This window comes from Chaetodon trifascialis, chromosome 3 (assembly GCF_039877785.1).
Source record: "Chaetodon trifascialis isolate fChaTrf1 chromosome 3, fChaTrf1.hap1, whole genome shotgun sequence".
Classification (NCBI taxonomy): Eukaryota; Metazoa; Chordata; class Actinopteri; order Chaetodontiformes; family Chaetodontidae; genus Chaetodon; species Chaetodon trifascialis.
In genome coordinates, this window is record NC_092058.1 from 9,271,348 (window position 1) to 9,296,701 (window position 25,354).

At 41.2% G+C, this 25,354-nt stretch overlaps 2 protein-coding genes across 2 annotated transcripts; one reads left to right on the top strand and one right to left on the bottom strand.

Annotated features, from left to right (window-relative positions):
- The first annotated feature begins 4,339 nt into the window (after positions 1-4,339).
- rtf2 (replication termination factor 2) lies at positions 4,340-20,284 on the top strand. Its single transcript, XM_070959806.1, has 9 exons — positions 4,340-4,500; positions 4,902-4,996; positions 5,231-5,324; positions 5,417-5,556; positions 5,839-5,917; positions 16,224-16,334; positions 16,954-17,008; positions 18,474-18,548; positions 19,060-20,284. The coding sequence occupies exons 1-9, from the start codon at positions 4,432-4,434 to the stop codon at positions 19,254-19,256; spliced, it is 915 nt and encodes a 304-aa protein (XP_070815907.1). The 5' UTR covers positions 4,340-4,431; the 3' UTR covers positions 19,257-20,284.
- On the bottom strand, positions 7,600-14,117 carry gcnt7 (glucosaminyl (N-acetyl) transferase family member 7). The gene is made up of 5 exons (XM_070992687.1): positions 13,676-14,117; positions 12,048-12,303; positions 11,000-11,741; positions 9,989-10,084; positions 7,600-9,503 (listed from the first exon to the last, which is right to left on the bottom strand). Exons 2-5 carry the CDS (start codon positions 12,252-12,254, stop codon positions 9,262-9,264), a joined length of 1,287 nt encoding a protein of 428 aa, XP_070848788.1. The 5' UTR covers positions 12,255-12,303; positions 13,676-14,117; the 3' UTR covers positions 7,600-9,261.
- Positions 20,285-25,354: the final 5,070 nt, after the last annotated feature.

The window sequence follows — 25,354 nt, forward strand, 5'->3', positions numbered from 1 at the left end:
AAGCAATTGTTCCATTCATATAGCCTCCACTGATGTATGGAGACTTTCCTTCTCTAGTCACAGGCATCGAGGAGGGACCGTGATCTTTTGTGTGTGTGTGTGTGTGTGTGTGTGTGTGTGTGTGTGTGTGTGTGTGTGTGTGTGTGTGTGTGTGTGTGAGTCATATGGTTGTGTGCGTACTGTGAATGCATGTGGGCCTGTATGTACCCATTTATCCGTTAGGGCGTTCGTGTCTGCGGGTGTTCAGAGCTGGTTTGCCACAGTGGAAAAGATAATCATAAACTGGCTGCTGGTAAAAATGTGTCCAGGTGGACTGTGTGTGCTGATGCATGGGTCTGCGTCTCAGCCTGGCTAGGATCACACAAGGTCCCGGTGCCTCATGAAGTTTGTGGTAAATAAAATGTTGAGCTGTACACTTTGGTGCAGCCGATGGATTAAAATTGTCGCACAACAGGCTGGTGCAACGAGGAAAAACGTTCCGCAATCATCTGCTGGAGGAATTGTGGCAACATCGGGCATGTTTTTCTTCATCAGTCATACCCTGGAAGCCGAGAGATACCGACAAAACCTGATTTCCTTGCTGCTGACTCATCTATCATGTTTCCAAATCTAATTGGAATCACCTACAATAATAAACCCTAATCCTTTAAATTTGGAATTTTATCCTGATCACATTATAAACAATGACAATAAAAATAAAACGCCAGTTCTGATTTACGTTCATGACTTCATGCCAGACTGCATGGAATATTTGACCGTACGAGCTATCACAAATCTATATCAGTATGTGGCAAAGCTCTAGTGGGTTAATCACACTCATACTGCTCAGACCAAGTGGATAGAAAAATTAGTTATGGGCAATGTTTCCAACTGACATAATTTTAGGTATGTGAGTTTCAACATAAACAGAAAAAGGAATGAGAAAATAATTGTGGTCGACTGGTGTGTGTGGTAACCCGTTGCAGTCCTCATGTTGGATGTGGTGTGCTTTTTCCAGGGTTTTGGATTTCTCATTATATGCTAGGTACATGAACTTGCATATGGCTTGGTACATGGTGTTGGAGCTGCGTGGTGAACAGTGGTGTTCCCTATTCAACTTAAAATCACAAATAAAATATTCTTTATTATAGCAGGCGTTTTATTGAGGGGAAATGTTGTGGTGACGGTAATTTTGTAATTGAATTTTTTTGACGTGGGACTGCTTGCGCATTGTATGGTGTCACTTCATCCACTTGAGTTGTTACAGGACGTTATGAAAGGTCTTCACAACAGCCTTTATACATTTTGAAATTTGGATTTTTGGGTTCCAGGTCTTGACAATTCTTGTAGTATAATACTTTAATCAATGTAATACTTTTTATGGAATACTTTTTATGATAATGAGTAAATTAAAAGGGAGAGATGTGTGATGTGGAGATAGACAGATGGGCTGAAAAGATTAGTCAATTAACCCTAACCCCTAATTATAATTATAGGATTAATTGACAGCAATTTTGGCAAATCAGTGAAGCCCAGTTTCACATTATTATTAACTGAATATCTTTAGTTTTTGGACTACTAGTCGGAAAAATAAGTAATTTAATCTAAAGACGTCACTTGGAAGGCTGGAAAGTGATGGAGATTTATCACTATTTTTTAACATTTTACTGACAAAACTATAAATGATTTAATAAAAAAAACGTACAGATTACTTGACCATGAAAATATTTAGCTGAATACGTGGTGGAGATTATAGGCTTTCTCTAGTACATGCGAAACGTTCACCCCAGTGCTTTTAAATGAGTCATTTTAGAGGCAAAATAGGCCTTTGGGAGAAAATTCCCTCACAGTATGGCATCACCTGACACTAATCAAATGAGTGCACTATAGATTTAAGGTAAAATCTGAGGGGAAAAAGGATTCACCTCCTTGCCACCCCCCTTAATAAATCTGTGTAAATATTCCTCTTCACTGTTCCAAATAATTTCCTTCCAGCTCTGTCCAGAGAGATTTCAGGGACAAGGCAGTTTGGTTTCTTTCCTTCGGAGGACTTTAGCTCGGTTGGCTAGAAGGCTAAGGGTCCAACTCTATCAACTAGCGCCAATGTAAACACAGCAGTTCCTTCCCAATTAGAAACGCTAAATGCATTGGACTCGGTGCACTACCAGGGCTGGTCCGTGCAATTAATGCAGCCTTGGTCTCCGCTGGCTGCTTCGGATGGCTGGGATGGTTAAGATGTATACAGTTTCAGTTCAAGGCCATTCAGTGGAAGTCTGATTGGGCAGGTTGGACTCATCATGGAAGTATAAACATGAGGTTGGATGGGCGCTTGGTGGTTGGGGTTTTCTTTGGGTCAGCCGTGCTGGGTAGCACCACAGCAGGCCAGGAAGATATGTGTGGTAGTGAGGTCAATCAGAGAGGGAGATTTGGGGAAGAGGAAGCTGCATTTCAGCCGTGCAGAGTCTTCAGATTCAGTTGTAAAACTGGAGAAGATGGTGATCAAAACAGTGGAGACTGACTGATGCTGGCGGAGGCGCACTGTGGCTTTCGATTGCAGTCACGTCAGAAATGACGCAGGGTGCTTTGTTTTTTTGCCTTCTGCAATTTCAAGTTGTTTTAAATCTCATCTGATAAAAATTAAATGAAATGCAAGCCTTTTCTCTTACACTGCCGTCTCGTCTCCGAAGTATCTGAACATTCATTTAAAAACTAACGAGGTCCGCAGTGAGAGATCACCTCTGCATTTTGGCAACCTACAGAGAAAAGACTTTCACTGCCCTCATTTTGTTGTGATTTCAGGATACCTCTGCGGTAATTGAGCTGTGACAACACACGTATGTCTGTTACATGGAAGCTGTGATGTCTGAATGGTTAGAGTAAATCACAAGTCGTAAACAACCTGCTCCTCTGCTTTTAACCATCCAGCTTATGTTACTCAAACCTTCAAAACAGACATTCTTGGATTACCTTTGGCATACCAAAATACAGTGAGATGATCGGTTGTAGATATTTGCATTTTTTACCTGATATACTTGAAACTATTCTTAAATTGCTGTTTATAGCTGACTAAGAAGATGTGAAGTAACTTGTAACTTGCATAGCACAGGCGCAAAATAAAGCAATGCGTAACCTAAGATTTCTGCCAATTTCCACTAAAGAGATCTCTGTAGCATGTTTTTATGACTAGGTGCATCAGATACAAGCCAACGTGAATACACAAAACTGTAATAAATCGTGGAAAAAAACTATTTGGCCCTGCGGTTTGGAAAACAGTAAAACATGCAAGACAGGGATAGAAGATCATTGTTCTGTCTCCTTTTGTCCAGTGGCCATTGTGCATTGTGTGTTCCTGAGGTGTTGGTTTGCTCTATCAGCCTGGGGCGCTGCACTCTCTCAAAGATAGTTTGCTAACAGAGCTTTCACTCCATTGCCTCTAATGAAAATCCATACTAAACATTTAGCTCTGTGTGAGAAAGGGGGGAAATTCAATAAGACACATAACGCAATTTATAAATTACAGGAAGAACCAATCGAACAAACAGGCAAAATGGAGAAACGTTTTTTTGTTTATATTGTTCATTTTGCTGCATTTTGGGAACCACAGTAGCGGCTGCTGGTGTGTGGTGAGCATAAAGAGGTTGAAATCTAGTTTCTCAGCCAAAATGAAGTCCAATGCTGTGTTTTTATTCAGTCTTCTTTTCCACCCAGATTATTAGTCATGCCGCCAGAGATGTCTCCACTGAGGTATTCCCCAAACTAATGGTCGCTCTTGGACAGCACCATCGATAGTAAACTAATCTGCAGCCTGCAAGGCACAGGAAACAGATCTCATTAGCACTCATTGAACTATCTTCCAAGGAAACTTTCATCTTTAGACCACTCTAACAACAACCCTGAAAGCCAGACTAATGTCACTTACTAGTTCTGGGTTTAATGGCTGACTGAAAAATGTCTAATAGATAGATGGGCAGTAAGAGTGAAGTCCTCTGGGGTATGTTTCCTCATGTTTAAATGCATGGCTACAATACTGTAAGGTGCTTTAGAAAACTAATGAAAATGCTGGTGAAAAACAAACAATTTTGATAGAATAACTACAGAGAAAGATATTCTTCTTTTTTTTTTATGGTAAATGGTGAATTTCCATTTGTGTCCCATTCCTCTGGCAGCTCGCATCTGGGCTGCATGCTGAACAGAAACTTGAATTGATATTTGGAGTTATGCCTCCACAGTGTGGCTGAAGCTACAAAATACACCAAAAAGTTTGAAATTTTGCTCAATCCAGTCTGAGGTGCTCTATTCGGCCACACGGGGGCGACATCAAATTAATCGCACATCCCGCGAGTCTTGCAGATCTCTCGTCGTTTGTTTACAACCTGGGAACTTCCTGTCTGCTAGTAGCGTTGTCCTTAGTAAGCCAACTCGGTAATTGAACTTTAAAAGTCAGCTTTCAAGATGGGATGTGATGGAGGAACGATTCCCAAAAGACACGAGTTGGTGAAAGGTCCCAAAAAAGTCGAGAAGGTTGGTCACGGTTATTTTTCTTCCTTTTCAAATTCACCACTGTTAGCGATGTTATCGAAAGCTGTCAGTCGTTGCTAAGCTAACTGTTAGCCAGTTAACATTATTTATTGACATTTGTTCTCTTGAAAACTAAACAGCTAACTAGAAGTAAGTAATCATAACTAATTCAATTATTTTCAAAGATATATTTAACACTCAAGGTTTTTGTGTGGGGCTGCGTTATGTACATGTAGGCTGGCTAACAGACTCGACTGTTAGCTAAGTAGCTAACGTTAGCTATTAAAATAGGACAGGTAACCCACCCTGAAAAGTGAATTTAATCACCATAGACTAAAGACAAAGACAATTTACTGATATCATATGTGTAAATTGGGCTCTTATATATCTACTCTTGTGTCCAGGTTGATAAAAATGCAGAGCTGGCTGCCAAATGGAAATACTGTGCCTTGAGCCAGGAGAAACTCAGACGTCCCATTGTTGCCTGTGAACTGGGAAGGTGAGAGTTGGCTTTCTGTTTGCCTATCATCGATCAGGCTTCCGAGGTACCCTTCTGGAGATAGGGTGCCTTGATGATGTGACACTGAGTGAACATACTGTCTTAGTTTCACAGACCTGTGTTAAAAACTTACAGCAACTCTCATGCGAATGAGCCCGTCCACCCATTCATCCATCAGTATTCACTTATTACAGCCCAGTATGTTCTTAAAGTCTTGTCCATGTTGTGTTTTAGGTTGTATAACAAAGATGCTGTCATTGAATTCCTTCTGGATAAGTCTGCTGAAAGACCCAATGCTGAGGCTGTTACTCATATCCGTGGAATCAAGGTATGTTAACGCTAAAGTTGTCTGCGCTTGTGTGCATTTGTCTCTGGTTTCATAGGATAATTGGCATGTTTGTTGATCTATTCCCTCTGCAGGATATAAAGGAACTGAACTTGACTGATAACCCTGAGTGGGAGGGAGAGAGAAGAAATGCTAAAGGGGACAGATATGAGGACATCCACTGCGGCATGTTCATTTGCCCTGTTGTTGGGTTGGAGATGAATGGCAAGCACAGGTAACAAACAACAAGTAAAGGATCCACAACCACAAGTATAACAAACAGGCTGATGCTTCACTGTGTTAACTATTATGCACCAAGTATAGTTAAAAAGGTTATCAATTTGTTCTGAAGATCAATTTTGTGCATCTAGTTGGCTGTAGTGTAGTACTTACTGGGTGATGCTTAAAGTACTTATGAGACTTTTGACAAGTTCAAGACCATTCATTTGTGCAGGAAGTGGCTGAGGAACTTAAAGGAAAAGATGTGTATTATATGGCCTGTGGTTTCCATTTTCAGGTTCTGTTACCTGCAGACCTGTGGCTGCGTATTTTCCGACAGGGCCATGAAGGAGGTCAAGACAGAAATCTGCCACAAGGTGAGCAGTATTTCACATTTTTTCCCCCCGTCACTCTATTCCAACTTTCTTTGATGTTTGCCAACTATGACTATTACATTTTCCTAATGTTAATCTTTCCTTTCAATAAACTGCTCCCCGTTGCAGACCTCTCAATGTGTGGCAGTGATTCTGCTTCTTTTATTCACATTCTGAGTTCTCTCGCTGCTAATGCTTGGTAAATAAACAGCCTTAATATCAATGCAGATAACACACTATAGCAGTCTGGTATTGCTATGATTCCAGATGCACAATGTGTGTTAACAATGTGGCCCTGTTTACACCTGGAGTTAGCATGCATCTTTGGTGACCTGATCACAAGCGGTTAGCTTGATTTACGGGTGTGAATGCACTGACAATGCATAGAGCACGTAATGAGATGCGATTGCTCGGACCACATCCGGAGGTGGTCTGGGCTGCATATGACCACATTCTTTTAGTATGATTGAATGTGTCCTGGGTGACATTGAAAGACCGCCCGCTCAGCTAATGTCCTCTGTGTAACGACACAGTGATTTCCGTTTGGTTCACTGTAATGCAAAATTAACACATTATTTTGGCTCTCCTTCTGCTCAGTTAAGCAACAGGTGTTTGTGAACACACTGTTTCAGTTGATTTTGCCATTTACGCTAAATTTATGACAGAAGACATTTCATTAACGTTACACAGGAGATTTTAAACAGTAACCAATATTGACTAATTCTTTGTCACCTATGGAGAGGAAGTCTTGCAATTTTGTAAGTTGTTGAAATAGAAACAAACAAATCTTTAATTATTTGGGTCTCATTTCAATTTGGCAAATAATTTCTTTCTTTCTTTGTGTAGAAAACATTAATTTTGCAAAGGGGAACTATCTATGTGATAGTTTTCATATAGAGTGAGGAAGTGAGATCCGATCACAAGCAGCCACTTGAGACACGTGGAGACTTTCTGTAATGAACTGACGCACTAAGAGCTGTGTACTTGTGATCGAATGTCCCAAGATGCATATTAATGCCAGGTGTAAACAGCCTCTCTGAAGTGTACTGTTTTAACACTCCCATGGGAAGTTTTGACATTTCAAAACACTGTACGCTGGTTGAAAATATTGTGTCAGCTTGAAATCAAAATATGTTTGTGCTGTTTACATTATTTAAAAGGCTAGAAATGCTCAAAATTGTCAAAAAGTAGTGAACTGTGAACATCTGTAAGTTTATCTAGCTGAGGAGGCAGTCTGACTGCTGTGGCAGACTGTTAGCTTAAGGACCGTCCAGTTAGCCTGGGGGTAATTGAAGGGTGGTCATTTTGCATATGTCTTATGGGCTTATAGCATGATTTACAATACAATATAGATGGATGGCTAGCTTATCAGTTTTGTGTTGCTGGTCTTTATAGGTGTCCAAAATGACAGCTACAAATCTAAATTGAAAAACTGAGGACAATATGTGCATTGTTTCTCACTTTATTTTACAGTGACATTGTATCAAGCAAACATAATCATAATTTGTTAAACCCAAAAAACAAAACAAAACAAACAAAAAAAAAACAACGCAGTAGCAGCAACATTAACAAACACATTAGTAGTAACAGTTTTTAAAGTTATTTTTTGTTTGTTTGGTCCAGAAGGACGTATAGTTTGCTCATACCTGCTACAGATCCCTTTGTAGTTCAGTGGCTTACAGTCTACTCCAATTTGACCCGATTCTAAATACAGTTTTGTGTTATTTCTGGATTTGTTTCAAGTGGAAAGTGGTCACAGACCAAGCTAACCTAAAGACGTTACATATTCTTGTCTAGTTTTCGTCAAGCGTCTGTAGACATCTGTAGGCTTTACTGTTCCTCTTTTTGAGCCGTTTCTGACAGTGACCTAAATGGAGCCACATGGGAACCTCACAGAAATAGAGACAGGGCGCTTTTGGGTCCTGACCTGTGAGTTTTAAGTAAATTTATAGCTATGGCCGTAACTTCTCATGCACAGGCTATTATGAGGTAGCAGACAGCAGATGCTATCCAGTCTCTGCTGTTGTTCCTGTGGCAGTGAAAGCATCTTGGCACAGATCAGTTGTTTGACTTTGCCAGAAATAGAGCCTGAAACCATAAGTGAAGTTATAGTGCTTCTTGTGGGAAACTGACTGCGGAGATTTTTGCTAAGATAGGCTTATTAGGCAATACGCACTTTCTTGACTTTGACTGCTTCTTATTTGGCTGCCATATTGCAGACAGTTATTGGTACACTTGACAAACATGTTAGAGCATTTCTTTGACGTCCATCCTGGTAATCTGTACCATGAAATGACACATGTAAGTTATCTGCTGGACAGGATGAGGCTTGAATAGTCTGAGGGTTCAGGGCTGAGGTCGTAGGTTTGACATTGACATCAGGCCTCTTTCTGTCTTTCTCCCAGTTCCTCTCTGCGTCATTTAATTTCTACACATTTAATAACCCATCACAGTAGACTTCCTGGTTTGTATTTCAACTTCTACCTGTACCTTGAAACAGTGCGCCCTCACATACACACTTCTTTGTTTCCACTGCTGTTAGTGGTCTGAATACACCCTAAGTTGGTGTGTTTATCTTAATTTTGTGTCTTAGAGGTTTGAAGGTCTCATAAACTGATTAGTACCTGCAGCTCTTTGCCTAAGCAAGTCACTTTTGTAAAACTACCATTAAAAGTGCAGGGGAACTTATCAATTGCTAGCATGTTAGCATGCCAATGTTAGCATTTTGCTCACTGCGCAGCCTCATAGACCCGCTATCATGGATAGAGACTCAATCCTGTTTGAAGAAGGGAATTTTTTTCATCGTTCTCTTTATTTGTCTGTTTATGCCTGCTGCTCCCTAATTCATTGAAAAAAAAGTGAAACAGACCATAATTTTATTAAATAATATTATTTTAACTGGACCACACACTGAACAATATTAAATTAAACAATATTAAACATTTAATATATTAAACAGCATTAAATGTATGTTCAGCAGTTTATTTAATACTTTGTCAAGTGTAGTTGTCTTAAATAGTCACTGATATTTACTTGTATTTTTTCATGTTGGATACATTGTACTTTTCCTTTAACTGCATTGGTTTACTGTAAAGATCTTTTAGTCATCTGACATAAACTGTGTCTTCTGATTGTCAAAAAGAAGAGTCATCTTACAGTTTCATAAATAGACAAATCCATCTGTGAGCCGTGGTCATGCTGCAGTCAGGAGGTGCACAGTGCATCATCCTGCTGTTCTCAATTCAGTTTTCTCCTGCTCACATTTTTAACATCCGCAGCCTCTTAATAAGTGCAAATAAACTGAACTGCATGTAGCCCGACTTCTGTTGAGGGTAGCAGCAGCGGCTTCATGCTGCGGCGCTGCTGTTGAAGTAGCTGCTGCTTGAGTTTCTCTGTATGGCCAGCAGCCATGATGGCTCAATGGGAACAGTTGCCTGGCTCAACACTTTGTTCCTGTGCCACTGCTCCAGACAGTCCAGTGCCTCTGGAAAGGAATTACTCTCAAACTTATTGGCAAACATGCTGTTCCTGTTGATGATCCATGGCAGGTCCTCCACTCCATAGATGCAGATATCTCGGACATAATACCCTAAAAAAAAAAAAGTGACAGCAGTTTTGGTCTTGTGCTTGTATATTAGACATCAGACCTGAGTTTAGTCAGTTTGACACAGGATTGTGAATTTTAGACCTTTGATGATGCTGTGCGTGTTTGTCAGTAGGTTTGTGTGCTGCTGCTTTTCATCTTAATCTTGTTAAAGGTCATATAAAACACAGACTAAACCTGTCGGAGAGTACATCATATCAGATAAATCCTCATATCAGTCCTGCTATCATCTTTTGTTGTGTAAATCTTGACTTGCCTGAGCTGGTACTTTTTCCTATAATCCTGTCAAGAGCATAAGACATGGAGTAAGGACAGTACAAGCTTAGCTAATGTTAGATTAGACATTAATTACTGCTTGTTTGTGTATGTAGTAGTGAGTTTGGCCACAAAAAATCATTGTTTGTGAATTACATGCCTAATTCTGAATATTGCAAAGGCATTTCCACAGTAGTTGCACTTCTCTGCCGTACCTTTGCAGCCACTGTGTGCTCCTCCTTCTTGATCCCTCCACTTGATTGCCCGGATGTCTCCTGCCCAGCCTCCGTCTATGTGGCTACCTGGAGCTTCTTCAAACACATAACCAGACAAAATGAATCATCATCTTGCGACGTAACTGAATTAAAAGGATTTACTTAGCGCTGTTTGAGACCGTCTCAACCACTGTGTGGGAGACGATCGCGGGTGCTTCCCGTAGAAAAGCTGAGGGAAGCGGCTGTGTGCCGCTCTTTACTGGATGTGGGGAAGTTCACCGCATGTGTGTTTTGCAGTTCTCATCCTTTAAGCCTTTTCTTTTGTAAAAACTGAAACCAATACCAAACCATATGTCATCTTTGTGAAGCTTGTCCAAGTAGGTTTTCCAGTATGGCATCATCTTCACCTCACTGACATGTCTAACCTTCTCACCTCCAGTTAAGAGCGGTACACAGCCAGTGCAGTAGGATTTCAACCAACATATGTTGCTAGAAGAGTGCAGTTTGTTACGCAAAGCCCATTTCATTTCAGCCTCAATCTTTACAGGCAACCTAATTTCTTTCTAAGGTCAGTTCCTTATTTGCAGTATGCTGTAAATGCAGTATTTCCTAACTAAGGTGTTTATCTTTTGGTGTAGGAGGAAAACAGTCAGTTTCAATTTATGGAAAACGTGGCCTCATGAGACTTGACTCAAGCATCACTCAAGTGTGAGAGATGACACTTAAAGGGAGTTTAAAGCAGGTGTTCTGTCTTACCAACACCTTGCTGTAGATCACACAGTTCAGGTAAACTAACAGATTCTGACTTGTGCCATAAAAGCAAAGTCAGTTCAGTTCGAATGGTTCAAGCATCAGATATGATATTTGATCTTGCTGCTTTGATTGTTTTTCTGTATCTCACCTCAGCTCACCTCAACTCATCTTCTTTTGCTTAAGCATGAAAGAAAGGACATGTCAGCAGTAGTGGAGGTTACTCCATGTCTGTATACCCATTTGAAACAGGCAGCTTACCTTTGACGTGGTTGAGTGTCACCCAGTAGTGCTCGTCTGGACTGAATGTGTCTTTGGACCACTCCAACAGGTCGTGAGCTATTGGACTTTTCAGAACAAAGTCTACAAAAGCCCTCGTGAGGGCATAGTAGGCTGTTCCAAAATAAACTTGCAGATTATGTGGCGGGGGACCTTTCTTTAGTCCCACCCCTTTCAGAGCCACATGTGACCCTGTGATCTCCATGTGCTGGAGCTGCGTCCTGTGCCTCATCGACTCCGGCTGCTTGACCCCAGGCGTCATGTTCCTGTCCCTCCATTCTTTGCCCTGCATGTACTGCACCAGTTCCAGGTTGCTCTTGACGGGGAAGTCCTGTCCACACAGATTCACCACCTTCCTCCAGCCGATGGTGGACCTGGCTAGATCTTTCATGCAGTTCAGATCTGCTTGCAGGCGGGAAAACCCAGCGTAGGTCACTGTCTCGCTTCGGCTGGAGAGGAAGGTGTTTTTAAAGCAGCTGACTAGCTTCCGTACGGCCGCCTGGTACTCCCACGGAGCCTTAGCGTCCACATGGATGCAGTAGACATTTTGTGGCATGTAAATGGCCCGCAACAGGCGCACAAAAAGCTCCAGCTCCTTGTGAACGGTCAGAATGAATGCTAAAGGGTACTCCTCCTCCTCACGGCTCAGAGGTCTTGTGATGAAGTGCAGGTTTCTGGTCAGATTGGAACACTGCAGGTGACTGTTATGAATAAAGCTTTCCACCTGTAGACAGAAAATAAAGATAAGCGAACGCTACACATGTTATTAAAACATAGTTACCCATGTAACACTAGAGTCATAGCAAGTTTGGCTAGCATAAGCTAATGTGTTATATTCTATACTGAGCACATTTGGTAAATCAGAAAGCTCTGGTTGGAATAGTTATGATGTGAAATATTTGCAGGCTAGTATTTGCATTTTCTTGCTGTTTATTCTTCACATCCCTGGTGTGTAAAGACCTTAACTTAGTTTTTAGAAATGCAGTAAAAAAGCACTTTTATTTATATATATATATATAAAACTACACACCTGGCAGTCGCGGTGGTACCACTCTACTCCGTCTTCCACGCTGGGCAAAAAAGCTTTACATTCAGGGGAGAAGGGCTTGCAGTTTTGAGGCTCTAAGGGCTTGAGCTCTGATGGCACCCTGGTCTTCAAGTAAATGACTGAAGAAATAATAATACTCATCCCCAGGCAGAACAGGAAGCTGAATTTTGTCCTTTCAAGCTGGTGCATAATAGCCCCGCTTCACTGTATTCAGACAGCAACACCACAGATAAAACTCCTGCAATAAAGACATCCAGATTGGTTATTTGCAGGAGGGTCCGGGGCCCGTGAGGGATGTGAAATAGGGTTAAATATGTAGGTTAGCACTAATTGATGAAGCCAGTTTTTAGCTCAAGAGATGGACTTTATTGTAACGAATTCAGTCTATTAATGACTGTTATCTGAGATGTGATGCATAACTGGCAACAGATTGTCTCTGGTTCATCTTTTTAAGACTTCAGTTAACCTTTTAAATGCAGTCATGGAAGTTTCTGCCATAAATATTTTCCTTTGTGCTTGGATCATGAATTAAAACCAGTGCTGAAACGACGAGCAACCAGTTGATCAATAGAAAATGTGTTAGAACTTTGATAATCAGTTGGTTATCATGTAGAAATAAGAGAGACTTGCTGGTTATAGCTTGCTTTTGTATGTTTTATATTAGAAAATTAGCCAATACATTTTGCAGACTCTTGAGCAACAATGCCGTTCATTTTCATTCACAGGAAACCAGCTGGCAGATAATCAGCAGCAATGAAAGCAAATGCAGCTTTAATTGAAACATTCTAAGAGACTCACTGAGTAAGTCTTGGCGGATCATCTGAAAAGTCAGGGATTCTTCAGGAGCTGAATGTACAAGGTACAACAGATGACATTCAGTAAACAAACAGCATTTTGGTCAGATATGAGGATGAAAGGTTTCAGACTGACTGGAGAATAGTTGAGAGCAGAAGGGCAGTAGCCTGGGATGATCTAACCCTCACAGGCTGCATAGTAGTACTGAATATAGAGGTGTTTTTATTGCAGAAAGTACCACTTTTTCTTAATGTAATTGTTTCTCATAATTTCCACCCATTGAGCCAAAACAGACTAAAATGAGCTGGTGTGGTAATGGAAGCTGTCATAGTTTTACTGAGTGCATTGCCCATATTTTTGCAGTATCTGAGTTGCAGAATATCTTAAATGAGCAGACTAGAGAGTATTAGAGAAAACATGGATCTTACATCCCAGTGCCCTCTTCAGAGCAGAGAGCATCTCCCTGAGGACTAGTCAGTGAAGCCTCCTCACTTGAGTCTCCCTGCCGTGAAAGCCGTGTTGTTCTTGAGCACAGCACCTAAGATCCACGGCGGCTCCCATGGAAATGTGTACGCCTCTTATCTTCTGTGGAGATTAGCCGAGATTTCCCAACAGGAAAAACAGCTCTGACCCAGCATGTAAGTAAAGAATAGCTTGCTGCTTTTTTTTTTTGTTCAGGCCTGCTGCTTTAGCTAATAATCGTTCTACAATTCAACGATTCATTCAGGATCGTATCTTTTTATGTTTGCGTTCGCTGGCTAGATCAAACAGACAGGATGTAAAGACAGAATACCAAAGCTAGGCGAGCCAGTTACCTTTGAGGCAGTTCAGTCTGTAGTCCTTAAGGTGAAGAAGTGCAACACTGTACCGATCATTGTCATCTAAACAGCTTCTCCAAGCTCGTTCCTAAAATCTATCCAGACCCTGACGGAGAGCGGAAGTCATTTCCATGGCCACCATCAACAGGAACACCGGGTACGACGGCAGCAGGAGGGGTTTCTGTTCTGCGGTCGTCAGGATTGTTTTCTTGTTGTTTCTGGCAGCGGGTGACCCGGGAGGCTGCGCTCTGAGCTGGAGACCCTGTCCGAGTGAGACACGGCGCTTTGTGTATACGTTTTTTGTTTCTCTGCAGTTTGCTGATTAAGTCGCGCCCCCCCGCCACATCCCCACGAGACGAGGTCCGTCCCTGCCTGGTTACCAGCAGTAACACCCACGCACACACCTGCCGCACAGGAGCACACTCCCATCTCACACTCTCTCTCCCTAAGGTTTTTTCCACTCTCCTCCCTCGTACAGTTTCCTACTCAATGGTGCGTTGCGTCTTTCTTTTTTTGTCTCTCGCTTGCCATCATTTGTCCCTCGCAGCCCCTCCACGTCAGGTTCCTCCCTTCTTTTTTCTCTCAAATGCGTTTCAGTTCCAGCTCATCTGTCCAGTTACAGGCGCACATGTTGAATTATCCACAGTGTCTCTCCACTGAGCGCCGTCTCTCTGTTCTTGTTTGCCTTCTTGCTGCCTTGCCGGGTAGCCGGTTTGGTGCTGAAGCCAGATTCTGGTCGACCTGTTTGCTGACTTGTTGATAAGGTGCTCAGCTCACTGTGTGGTTTGTGGCAATAGCAGCAGCAGCAGCAGCAGCAGCAGCAGAGTGACTGACTTCAGAGCAGCAGCCACAGAGTTTGTTTGCTGCTTGGTCAGCTCCTGAGATTATCCCTCTTGTGTTGAACAGAGCACATGGCCGGAGTTCACTGCCTGCATTACAGCAACACAATAGATCCCCTGCTGGTTACTCAGGGGTTTAATATTTGTGCTTGTATATGGGTGTGTTTTCCCTTTTTTTGAAGCAGCTGCTTATGAAAGTATCATTTCTAAACAATGCACAAAATTATTATTTAGAGATATTTGCCTGTCTATATTTGGCTTAGCCTGTACAAGAGATATGCAACAATGTTTAACGATCAGTTTTTCAGTATTTCTCAATGGGTTTCATTTCTGTAAACAATTTACAAACTGTTCCGGATAAATCAAATATGACATCCACCATTTCAGTGCTGAATTAGCATGCGAAGGGGAAACTCATGTTAAGTACCCACCATAATTCAGTTAGTCTGCAGCAAACATTTTTTTTATTATTTAGTGAAAATACTTTATAGTTGCTGACGTTTGTTTATCAAACGTGACCAGTTTCTGTTTATAAGGAAAAGTCCTGCCGCACAAGTTTAAAGGGCCAATTAAAAGATGTCGAGCAGATATTCAGTTCGTAAGATACCCGGGTCATCAAGCTGGATTCAACAATACACATGTTTATTTGTAGTTAGCAGAACAGACAATATTGTGATCCTGGCTGGATGTTTTGGCAGGTCACAATGTTTGAAAATAGTTTCTGCATCCGTCAGTGTGTGTCCGTTTGAGTGATTGATTGTCTGAATTTGCCTGTTTCCATCTGCTTCGCGGTGTTTAGAGTTTGGTTTTCCTCTCACAGTGAATCAAATGCAGCCTGCATGCAAATGAACACGAAGGGAAAGTGGTGTGGCGGGGAGACGATGTGGAAGTCGATATGTCATGAGTGCGCTCATATAAGTGTTCAGCGCGTTGCGTTTGTTTTTCACACAAAAAACAAACAAGCAAACAAAAACAAATTTATGCAGTTTGGTATGGAAATAGCTTCACTTATTTTCCTATCTGCCATTCCGGGCATCTGACTCTGCCATTGATAACTCATAAACAACATTGCTTTGCAAGTCAAAGTAGGAGCACATCTCCTTGCCTGTTATGCACCTGAAATCAGGACTTTTCGCCTAATCATATATCATTCATGTCGTGTGTTTGTGTGTTTTTAAAGATGCTTACACATCGTGGATGTTGTGCAGATGTATCCAGATGATGCTTTTTAGGAGCCGGGTTAACTTTTTCAGTGAAACGTATAGCTGTGATATGTATGTTTCAAGGAAGGGGACAGGAAAAATCCTCTGAACGCATTAAATGTCCTTCTCATTCTCATAGTATAAATAGGTAGCATAGAAGGATTTACCACAGGACTGCCCAAAAAACCATTATAAAACAGTTTACCAAAGGCAGTTAGCTCATACCAAAGGCTGCAGTGGAGCTTGGTTTCACCACGAGACAGTCAACAGTGTTTTCTTAAAGATTAGTATGTTCTGATGTAGTTAACAGTAATTAGTAATTAGCAGTAATTCTGGGCAGGGTAGGACAACACTGTCTACTGTTCCAGTAAGTGCAGCAACTAAATGCATAACCATGTCTTAAAGGGTCAAACTGACTGCTGTGCATTACTTCACACAAAATACATTTATAGCAAAAGCCACAATATTTATTTCTGTTGTTTGTTTGTAATTTTCTTGCTTCAGTGTGGGGACCCGTTTAAAGACGAGGACGTCGTTGTGCTCAACGGCACCAAAGACGAGGTGGAGAAGCTGAGGGAGAAGATGGACGAGCGGCGGTCCAAAGCCAAAACTAAGGTGGGTTTTCATTTAACAAGAACTACAGCCAATCTACGATGATGACTTCATGGAGTTGGTGGTCGGGGTTGATTAAACTGTAAAATGTTTCCTTGGGGGGCTGCACGGTGGCGCAGCAGGTAGTGCGGGTGCCTCACAGCAAGAAGGTTGCCGGTTCGATCCCCGGGTCAGGCGGGGCCTTTCTGTGTGAAGTTTGCATGTTCTTCCCGTGCATGCGTGGGTTCTCTCCGGGTACTCCGGCTTCCTCCCACAGACCAAAAACATGCTCATTAGGTTAATTGATGACTCTAAATTGTCCGTAGGTGTGAGTGTGAGTGTGAATGTTTGTTTGTCCTTACATGTGGCCCTGCAATCGGCTGGCGACCGGTTCAGGGTGTACCCCGCCTCTCGCCCATTGAAGCTGGGATAGGCTCCAGCCCCCCGCAACCCCGAAAGGGATAGGCGGTATAGATAATGGATGGATGGATGGATGTTTCCTTGGGTTCTAGAGAGGGATTTGTTCTCTGTTAGCTTTAGAACAGTCTTTGTCTTCACTAGAATGAAGTCTGCATTGTTTTATAAATGAGTGCATCCAGTCGAACTCTTGTCTCTGAATCTTTTTTTCCCCCTCCTCTTTCAGAAATCAAAGAAGAGCAAAGCAGCTGAAAGTGTGGCCCCACCATCAGAATCAAAAGGTCTGTGTGAAGGCTGCTCGAGGCATCGCGCACCTTGTTAAGGCAAACCTGTTTAGGATTTACATAAGCAAAGCCAGACAGTAAAAAAAAAAACACCAGAACCTTTACTTATTTTTGACTCACTTCTTCACTTGGATAATATTTTGAATGTGTTATATGTGTTATAAGCTGAGTTATTCAAAAGTTTTACATGCATGACTTCTCACGAAGTACCTGTACATTGAACATTAAGACTGAAAGATGCAATCCTGCAGAATGTGACACAGTTTACTATAAAAAAAACCCCCAATTACTTCAGTCTGTAGCTACTGCAGCTATCTTCGCACGTTGCTTGGAGAAGCTGATGATCTAAATCACTTGTGTTGAGCCACCTGGATCCTGACTCATCTCATGATCTTTACATATAACCTCCGATCACATCACGTCTTCATCTTGTGGTTCTGCAGAGATGTGTCAGGCATCAGACTTGTAGTAACCTGACCGTTTCTGGAAACGTTTCAAGAGAACAACAGATGTATCATGCAGTGACCGAAGATTTAAGGGAAATATTTTGGATTAGTCATCAAGTTTCATAAATTTCCTGTAAATATTAGTATGTGTATTACTCCTGTCCCAGTTTCCTTCCCTGAGTCTCGTGAATACGGAGCCAGGGAGGTGTCATTGTTAGAGGAAAGAAACTAATTTGTGCTCTCTGATGTGTAGAAAGGTGCAGAATGTCATTTACCATCAGATCCCATAGTCATTAAGAGTAAAGATAAGTAAAGTAATTATTCAGAAAGAGGCTGAACTCTGTGTCTGTGTTTGTGCTTCTGTGAAGTAAACTCCTCAGACTGGTGGAGTGGCTTTGTGGCTTTGTGTGGATGGTCAGAGAGCGAGGGACAGAGCATCACTTTGTTCTTTTTTCCCCCCATGTCATATTGGCTGTTTACACAAGCATGCAAAGAAATGCAAATCCTATAATGGTGTCACTGGAGCAGGTACAGTGATTGTACAGCGTGGCCCCGTGTTTACGAGCGGTAGATCAGAGACCTTCAGTGTTGTGTGCCGGCGGAGAGGACAGGTGTGGCTTCCTGTTTAGTCCCCGGGACAGCACACGGCTCTCACCTCACAAGCAAACAGGCTGAGAAACTTTATTTGTGTTACTCAAATCAAAACTTCAAGAGAAAAGACTCAATGAAACAATAAAAAAGTGCAGCTTTTTCCTGCTTCTGCAAAGCTCAGTCTGGATGGAAAAGTCACAGCAGATAAGAAGACTGGAAAACAAACAGCATTACAAACTAACATCTCCATGTAGGTACATAGTTTCTAGTTATCTCCTGTAATATCTCCTGTAGGATGTTTGTCACCAAAGTTCACAGTGATTTAACTTGAATGAGAAACCTTTTATGCAACGTATGGATGTAATGTTTTGTAATTGATTATCGAGGCAGGTGGTCTTTAGTTTATATCCTCTTTCTTCCTGCAGATGACACAAAATCTCCTGAAGTGGACGTAGCAGGGAGGAGCTCACAACAGAATGGTGGCGACAGCGGCCAGTCAGGTAGCTAACCGCACTTTTCTCTCATTAAAAATAGACAGACCAAACTTCAATGTAGATTCAACCTGTCTAAATTTGAAAATGGCCTTATTGCTGAGCAGAGTTTGTCTTCACTTTCAAACAGTATGGCAGTCATTCTGGAAGAGGACAGTTTAAAAGGCTCAGGTTTTATCTGAGCTGTTGCCAGATATTAGAAAAAGGATAATCTAGTGGTTTCTATAATCAGCTTCTCTTTCTCTTCTTCATGATTTCTCTCACCTGACTTTGAACACAGAAGGCCTTAATGCCCAGTTGGCCTCTTGTTCACAACACATCCATTTTCCAGTCACATGTTCAGTGAATATGAGTCACACCAACGAGATCGCTTGTTTATTAAAAACACCAAACGAACAAAGAATTATCAAACTGTGTCAGAACACAAGTGTTTTTTATCGCAGCATCACATCACACTCCTTCCTTTTGAAGTTTTCCTCATTCTTTTGCCTCTTGTTTTCCCCGTCATTTGCCCTTTTAGATGTGGCTGGACCCTCGGGATCCTCCAGCTCCTCTAAAGGCGCCAAGTCTTCAACGACCTCCGCCACCAAGAGGTCCATCCAGAGCATGGAGGAGAAGTCGGAGGCCTTCAAATCCCTGTTCACCACCCACAGCTCTGCCAAGCGCACTAAAGAGCAGACATCCAACTGGGTCACCCACACCCCATATCACTTCTAGTAACCGTCACTCACCGTATTTAGATTGCTCCAGAAATTGTGACCCATTAAAGACTTATAAACCTAGTTCTACATGCCCAGCTCCGACACACACACATCACCCACCTGACCTCTGACAGTGTCACCAGTGTGTGGAAACCCATCAGTCCCCAGTAGCTCAGTGTTTACGTGTTGTCAACGTTTTGTTAATAGCTCCCCAGGCTGTTCAGACTCTTTGTTTTGTTACCTAATTCCTCCCTCATGTATTCCCCAGCACGTCCATGTTCTCTGTCACAGGTGCTCTGAGAATTGATGCTAGGGCGACTTTATCGTCTCTGTCACTCTGCTGTCTCCTAGTGGACAGAGTGAAGCTTTTTAAACTGATCTCCATGTGGTGTCAGGTCAGGTATAGGCTTGATTTTCCTCCTCAGTTAAGATAAAAAGTGTGAAAGCTTGACTTCTGTGTGATTCCTGTCTGCGGATGAACACGTGGAGATCACTGTAAGCTCTATCGGTATGGGCTTGGCTCACGTTTCTTCTTTATAGAGTATATAATTAACACGTTGAGCAGAATGCTTTCAAGTTATTTGTGATCATTGTTCTGTTTTTTGTTTTTTTTCTTGAAAAGTTTGTTTAAAAAAAAAAAAAAAAAAGGTTAACAAGGTAAAAACAGTTTAAAGCATCTTATTTATTCTGATGCTCATGACTGAGTGGAAGATAAACATAAAATTTAATGAACCAGGACAGTAGGAGACATTTTTAGCTCAGTTCTCTTCCTCATTCTTGGCATCACAAGCTTCAGTATTGTCATTTCTGACTGTTTTTCTTCATCTTGGAAGGTCTTTGGTCTTTGGTTTGCATCTAGTTTAACAGCAAAATGTAGTGAAATAGAACGATCACATTTACTACACACTGTTCTTCAGACAGTCCTTTTAAAGGAGATTAAAATGTACTCTTCCTGTTTGTAACAGGACACTTATTTCTTTTTCTTTATTTTATTTTTTTTGCATGTAACAAGCAAATGTCGAAATAAATTTCTATTCAATCCCATTAACATCTTTTTTTATTTTAAATATTCCCCTTATATGTGCATTGTGCAGCCCCTGTTACAAGTAAGATGCACACTTTATTGTGTGTTTCTCCTGTAATACAAAGCTTAGCTACACTAAGCTTTATGTGCAAGGACAGGCAATAATTACTGGTGATGACAGCAGCAACAACAACTCCCTGTTGTGCCCTTCAAGGGAAAACTCCCAACAAAAACAAACTATAAAAAGCTCTTATTCCATTCAGCATCTTACACATGTTTACACGAAAGGTGTGAAACTTACAGCTGCTGTGAGGTTTAGTGTTCAGGGCGCTGATCGGGACACCCAGCTGGCAGCGTCTAACACTATAAACATTATTAGAACAGACATCATTCTGCTGCTCAGTCGCTGCCGCGCATATGGTTTCTCAGATGTCCTCTAATGATGCAGGAGATCAGAGCCGCAGCTGCCAAACAGATAGCCCAGTGGTGCAGATCTGTTAGCTGAGGAAAAGTGGCAATAAAACCCCCAAATAATCACTACAATAAACTACATTGAAAAGGTTGCTTAAAGTCTCTTTCTAGTCAAAATGCATTTTTCTTATGGACACTTGGACGTCTGAGCTGAACTGTGCAGAACAGTGTATGTGCTCACATTCATTTACTGAAGAAAAGTTTCTCTGTGCTCACCTTTAACTTCAGTTTAACACACTGGACTCTGCCACATCACGGCGGGGTTAGAAGCTGATCGTGGTCCAGTTTTCATCATAAACGAGTGATGTGAAAACCTGAACTTTAATTTGCCTTGAAATAAATAGTTAAGTAAAAAAAAGTACACGATTTCCTTCATGTGATGTACAAATTGAATAAATATTTAAACTTGAGTGCAGTGCTTAAATAAGTTGGTTTAGTTAGATGCGCCTGCATGAATACTGCGCAGCGCTGATCCTTCGGTAATCCTGTGGTAATGTGAGGCTGCTGCCACAAGGTGGCCCCAGAGGCCTCCTTATCACCCTCTGCTTTTATGGACTCGAGCTGTGGTCGCAGGGTAAAAGAAAAAAGAGCTTACCAAGTGGAGTCTGCCTGCTTCTCATTAAATGTAAGTTACACCATAAATAATCCAATCATGGTGGCTAAAAATTTAAATAAACACTGCGTCCTCTTGTCTTCATCCAGCTGCAGTCTATGACGTTGTTATGTCGTTGATTTATTTCTCTGCGCACGTTAGATCAATGGATAGGTGGTTTACAAAGAAATAATGCATCAATAATAAGAACCACAGAAGCTCATGCAAGGGCTTTATTTTATTTTATTTTTTTATATTTTATTTTTACTGACCTCTTTTTAGGAACCATAGAAACTCTTTGTGTTTGCGCAGGAGGGAAGACAGGCGCTTTTTCGAGCAGCCCTTTGGTTTGCTTGAGGCCTACTTTTTAACAAGAGCATTTCATGAAAGCATTGCCATGGATTTCTAATTTTAGGGGCTCCAAGACGCATATTCTGACCTGCGTAGATGTTTCTTAAAGATCCATTTACCATACGCTGCAGGAAGGTTGTCCAGTCTCTGAATGCATCTTTAAATATATTAATCTGAACGTTTGCACTCACTGTAATGTCGTAATAAATTGTAAAAAGGTGTATATTACACTGAAATTCATTAAGAGGATATGGAATAAATACGTGGGAGTCAAATAAAGTTGGAAATCATTGTCTTATAGAAGCAGGCCAACTGTTTCATTATGTTTTTTTGTTTTTTTCAAGAAACAAAGTGGTTCATCCAGCTGGTCTTTTGCGACTAATGCACAATAGATTAATAGACACTGGGAATGAGGATTGATGTGTTTCAGAAATCTATACATTTCCGCGGAAGACGCGCACAGTTGTTCCCTTGATTTCTCTCAGTGACTTGAAGTGGTATGGTTTGATCAGGCTCTCCCTCTGGCAGGTGTCATGGCTGCGGATCAGAAAGGTTTTGTTTTGTTCTTGGAATAAAATGTAGGCTACATTCTCAGCCACATAGCGAAGACACTTTGATCTGTTCATTAGTTTAAGCTAAAGTATTTAGGAGATCAGATAACAAGAGCCGTTTTAGGCCTCAAAAAGCTTCAGAGGCTTTTGAAAGCAGATTCTTTCGGTCAGCCTGGGGCGATGCGGCTTTGGGGGTGGAATTACCTCATCTTGAAATTTCCTCACGTCTTTTTTTTTTTCACCTTTTCTTAAACTTTAGCCTGTATGACATTTTTTGTAAACTCAACAATAGCAGATCATTATGAGATTAACGATAATTCTATCTCGGTTATGGTCTAATCCCGTGAGTCGTATATTAATCTTACGTTATTAAAATAAACATATAATGGTTTTTAATACATTTGGCGCGCTCCTTTTCTCACCTTAATCCATCTCAGTATGCATGTTGCATTACGTAAGCCATAATAAATGCGGGTTTTCATTGAGCCACTGCGCACGGATTGTTTTGATTTATCCCACTCAGGTGTATTACACTGCAGGGCGCATGCGCACTGCTCCGCTGTCAGGTGAAGTCAGCAACGTAAACCTCTCATGGTTTCACTCATTCGCTGCGTCTCAGTGGGATTGCTGTGGTGGATCTTTGCAGATGTCTGTACTGGAGAGGATAGACTGGAGGGTGAGTGTTTATCTCTAACCCAGCCTGCGTCGTGTTTATCGCTTTTGCTGCCGAACCTGTATTTATTTGCTTACTTTCCACCGTAACCACCTGTTTGGAGTCGCGCAGCGCCGCTTTTAAATAACCTGTGATTAATGCCAATGAGCCCAAGGCTTTACCCTCTCAAAGACTTTCAGTAATTTGGTTTGAGGCCACCGGATTACAAAACGGTGACGCTGATAATGATCGAAACTGGAACATGCTTAGGCTACAATTAAAAAAAAAAAAAAAGCATACGTGATTTTATGATTTCTGTAAAATAACCACAGCATTTTTCTTTTTAATTAGAAAGTAAATAAGAGAAAAGACTCAAGCAGGTACTGAGGTATATCAGAAGGGAATGTGGTTATAACTTCAAGTTACTAATGCAAGCATACGCTAATATACATGTATTTGAAGTAATATGGGTAATATAGATAATTAGCAACATATACATTCATTAACGATATATGAATATGATATGAATATCATAGTGACCTTCGTACAAATTTGGGATTTCAATGAGATTTATAGAAGAAAGTCACACTGCACTGTAAATTAGTCTTAATGCGTAATATCTTACATACAGTAGCTACGTGTGTATGGACACTATATTTATACCAACCAGTTGAAAAGTCATTAAAATGGCCTCCCTCACTGGTTTGGCTGACTTTTCTCATTTGTCCGGCCGTCGATCCGTTGAAGTCGTTGCACCTGACATGAGCTGACTGTCATTAAAAAGACAAGCTGAGCATCAGGATTGTCCACTATCAGGCCAAGCGTGATTAAAGTCCTTTAGGTCTACTCCGTGTCTCCTCCAACGTAAAATAACATTTAATCTGCGTGCATTTCACTTCTGCGTCGCATCACAACAAGCCAAGGACCAAAACAGATAATCCTCAATCGCCCACGTCCTGTTGTTCCCATGGACAGCCGATCATCGCAGCGTGGGTGGACGGACGCCACAGGCTGTTACCCAGAAAGACAAAGGTCTGTCCAATAATCTCGCAAATTATAATCTGACATTTAATACTCGTCAAATGATGCAAAACCAATTAAACGAAAGGCCTCCGAGTTACGGACATTATTTTCTGTTGAAGAAAGATATTTTAAACGGTTTAAAGGCAAAGATAAAACAGATATGGAGAGTTGGGTCGTTATAATTAAGAAAAGGGAGAAAGAAGTCTTTTGTCCTCAGTTTGATGCATATCAAAGCTTCAAAGCAGCCTTGTTTTGGACATCGCAAAGCTCCACCAAAAATGTAAATGAAGTTAAGAAAGAGTTGTTTGTTGAGATCCTTCGAGCTTAGAGGTTTTTGAGAGAACGATGACTGCTAAACCCTCGGGCTCATTGCGGTTTGCAACAAGCGCTTAACCACCACTGTGAAACACCGACATTAAAATGTCATGGGTTCATTTGAATACCTATTATTCTATTTAGACATTCAAACCGGAGAGCTGTAATATCTTGCTGATTTTCGGATCAAAAAAAGTGAACCGCAGTCATTTTGAGGGCAAGAATTGAGTCAAGCTAAGTGGCATGCTTAAAGAAGATACAGTTGGCTTTTTATTCTGCTATATTTGTGATAACAGTAAATGTGAAGCCACCACTGAAAATAACAGCAACAATAATCATTTATTATTATTATAGTTATTATTCAAAAACAACAATTACTATCTAAATAATAGGCGACTTGGCGTGAATAGGTGTACTGTGATTAAAAACACTTGAAAAAAAAATGCAAAATGCGAATGATTATTTATATTGGTAGATCGGTATGTCCTGAATTTAATAACAGTGCTATATATATATATATAACTTAGAACCACTGCTCGTTGAAAAAAAATGTATGTTTTTCTGTCATAATAACCATCTTCTAATGAGTTGTTCAGAACATCATCAACATTCTGGAACATTTCGAACCGAACAACATGATTGGCCGAGAGGCATTCCACTGAGCGTCATAACGTCACCATGTGCTACTCAGTAACCTAGCAACCCGCCACTGCGACATTACTTAATCCGAGTTCTGACACAAAGTCCTAAGAAAAAAATAAATTAAATTAGATGAAATTAAAAGACATTTTTACAAAGCAAGAAGTCAAAATAAATGATACGCTTAATATCTGGAGGGATATTTCCACAACGAAACCTTTGAATTTCTTTGTCAGTGTGTCTGTAAGGGATGTAGGCCTACTTCTAAAACAGAACATGATTCTCTTTTTACACATTTACAAGCTGTCTACAAGTTAGGGACTTTTATCTTCTTCTTTTTTTTTTATAAACAAACACAAACAAGGAGCGTGCTGAGAGACTTCGCCCACTGCCAGCCGCGGAAAACCCGCTCCAGTAAAGTCACCGGGTTTAAATGTCTGACACTGCCCATAAGCACAGAAGTCTGATTGGACCGTTGTCCCGCCAATCAGCAATA

Coding starts and splice junctions, on each gene's coding strand:
- gcnt7 (XM_070992687.1), bottom strand. CDS start 12,254: ATGCACCAGCTTGAAAGGACAAAATTCAGCTTCCTGTTCTGCCTGGGG. Junction 10,085..10,999: donor GACACTCAACCACGTCAAAG/GTAAGCTGCCTG, acceptor ATGTGTTTGAAG/AAGCTCCAGGTAGCCACATA. Junction 9,504..9,988: donor AGCACACAGTGGCTGCAAAG/GTACGGCAGAGA, acceptor TTTTTTTTTTAG/GGTATTATGTCCGAGATATC.
- rtf2 (XM_070959806.1), top strand. CDS start 4,432: ATGGGATGTGATGGAGGAACGATTCCCAAAAGACACGAGTTGGTGAAA. Junction 5,918..16,223: donor AGACAGAAATCTGCCACAAG/GTGAGCAGTATT, acceptor TTCTTGCTTCAG/TGTGGGGACCCGTTTAAAGA. Junction 16,335..16,953: donor GGTCCAAAGCCAAAACTAAG/GTGGGTTTTCAT, acceptor CTCCTCTTTCAG/AAATCAAAGAAGAGCAAAGC.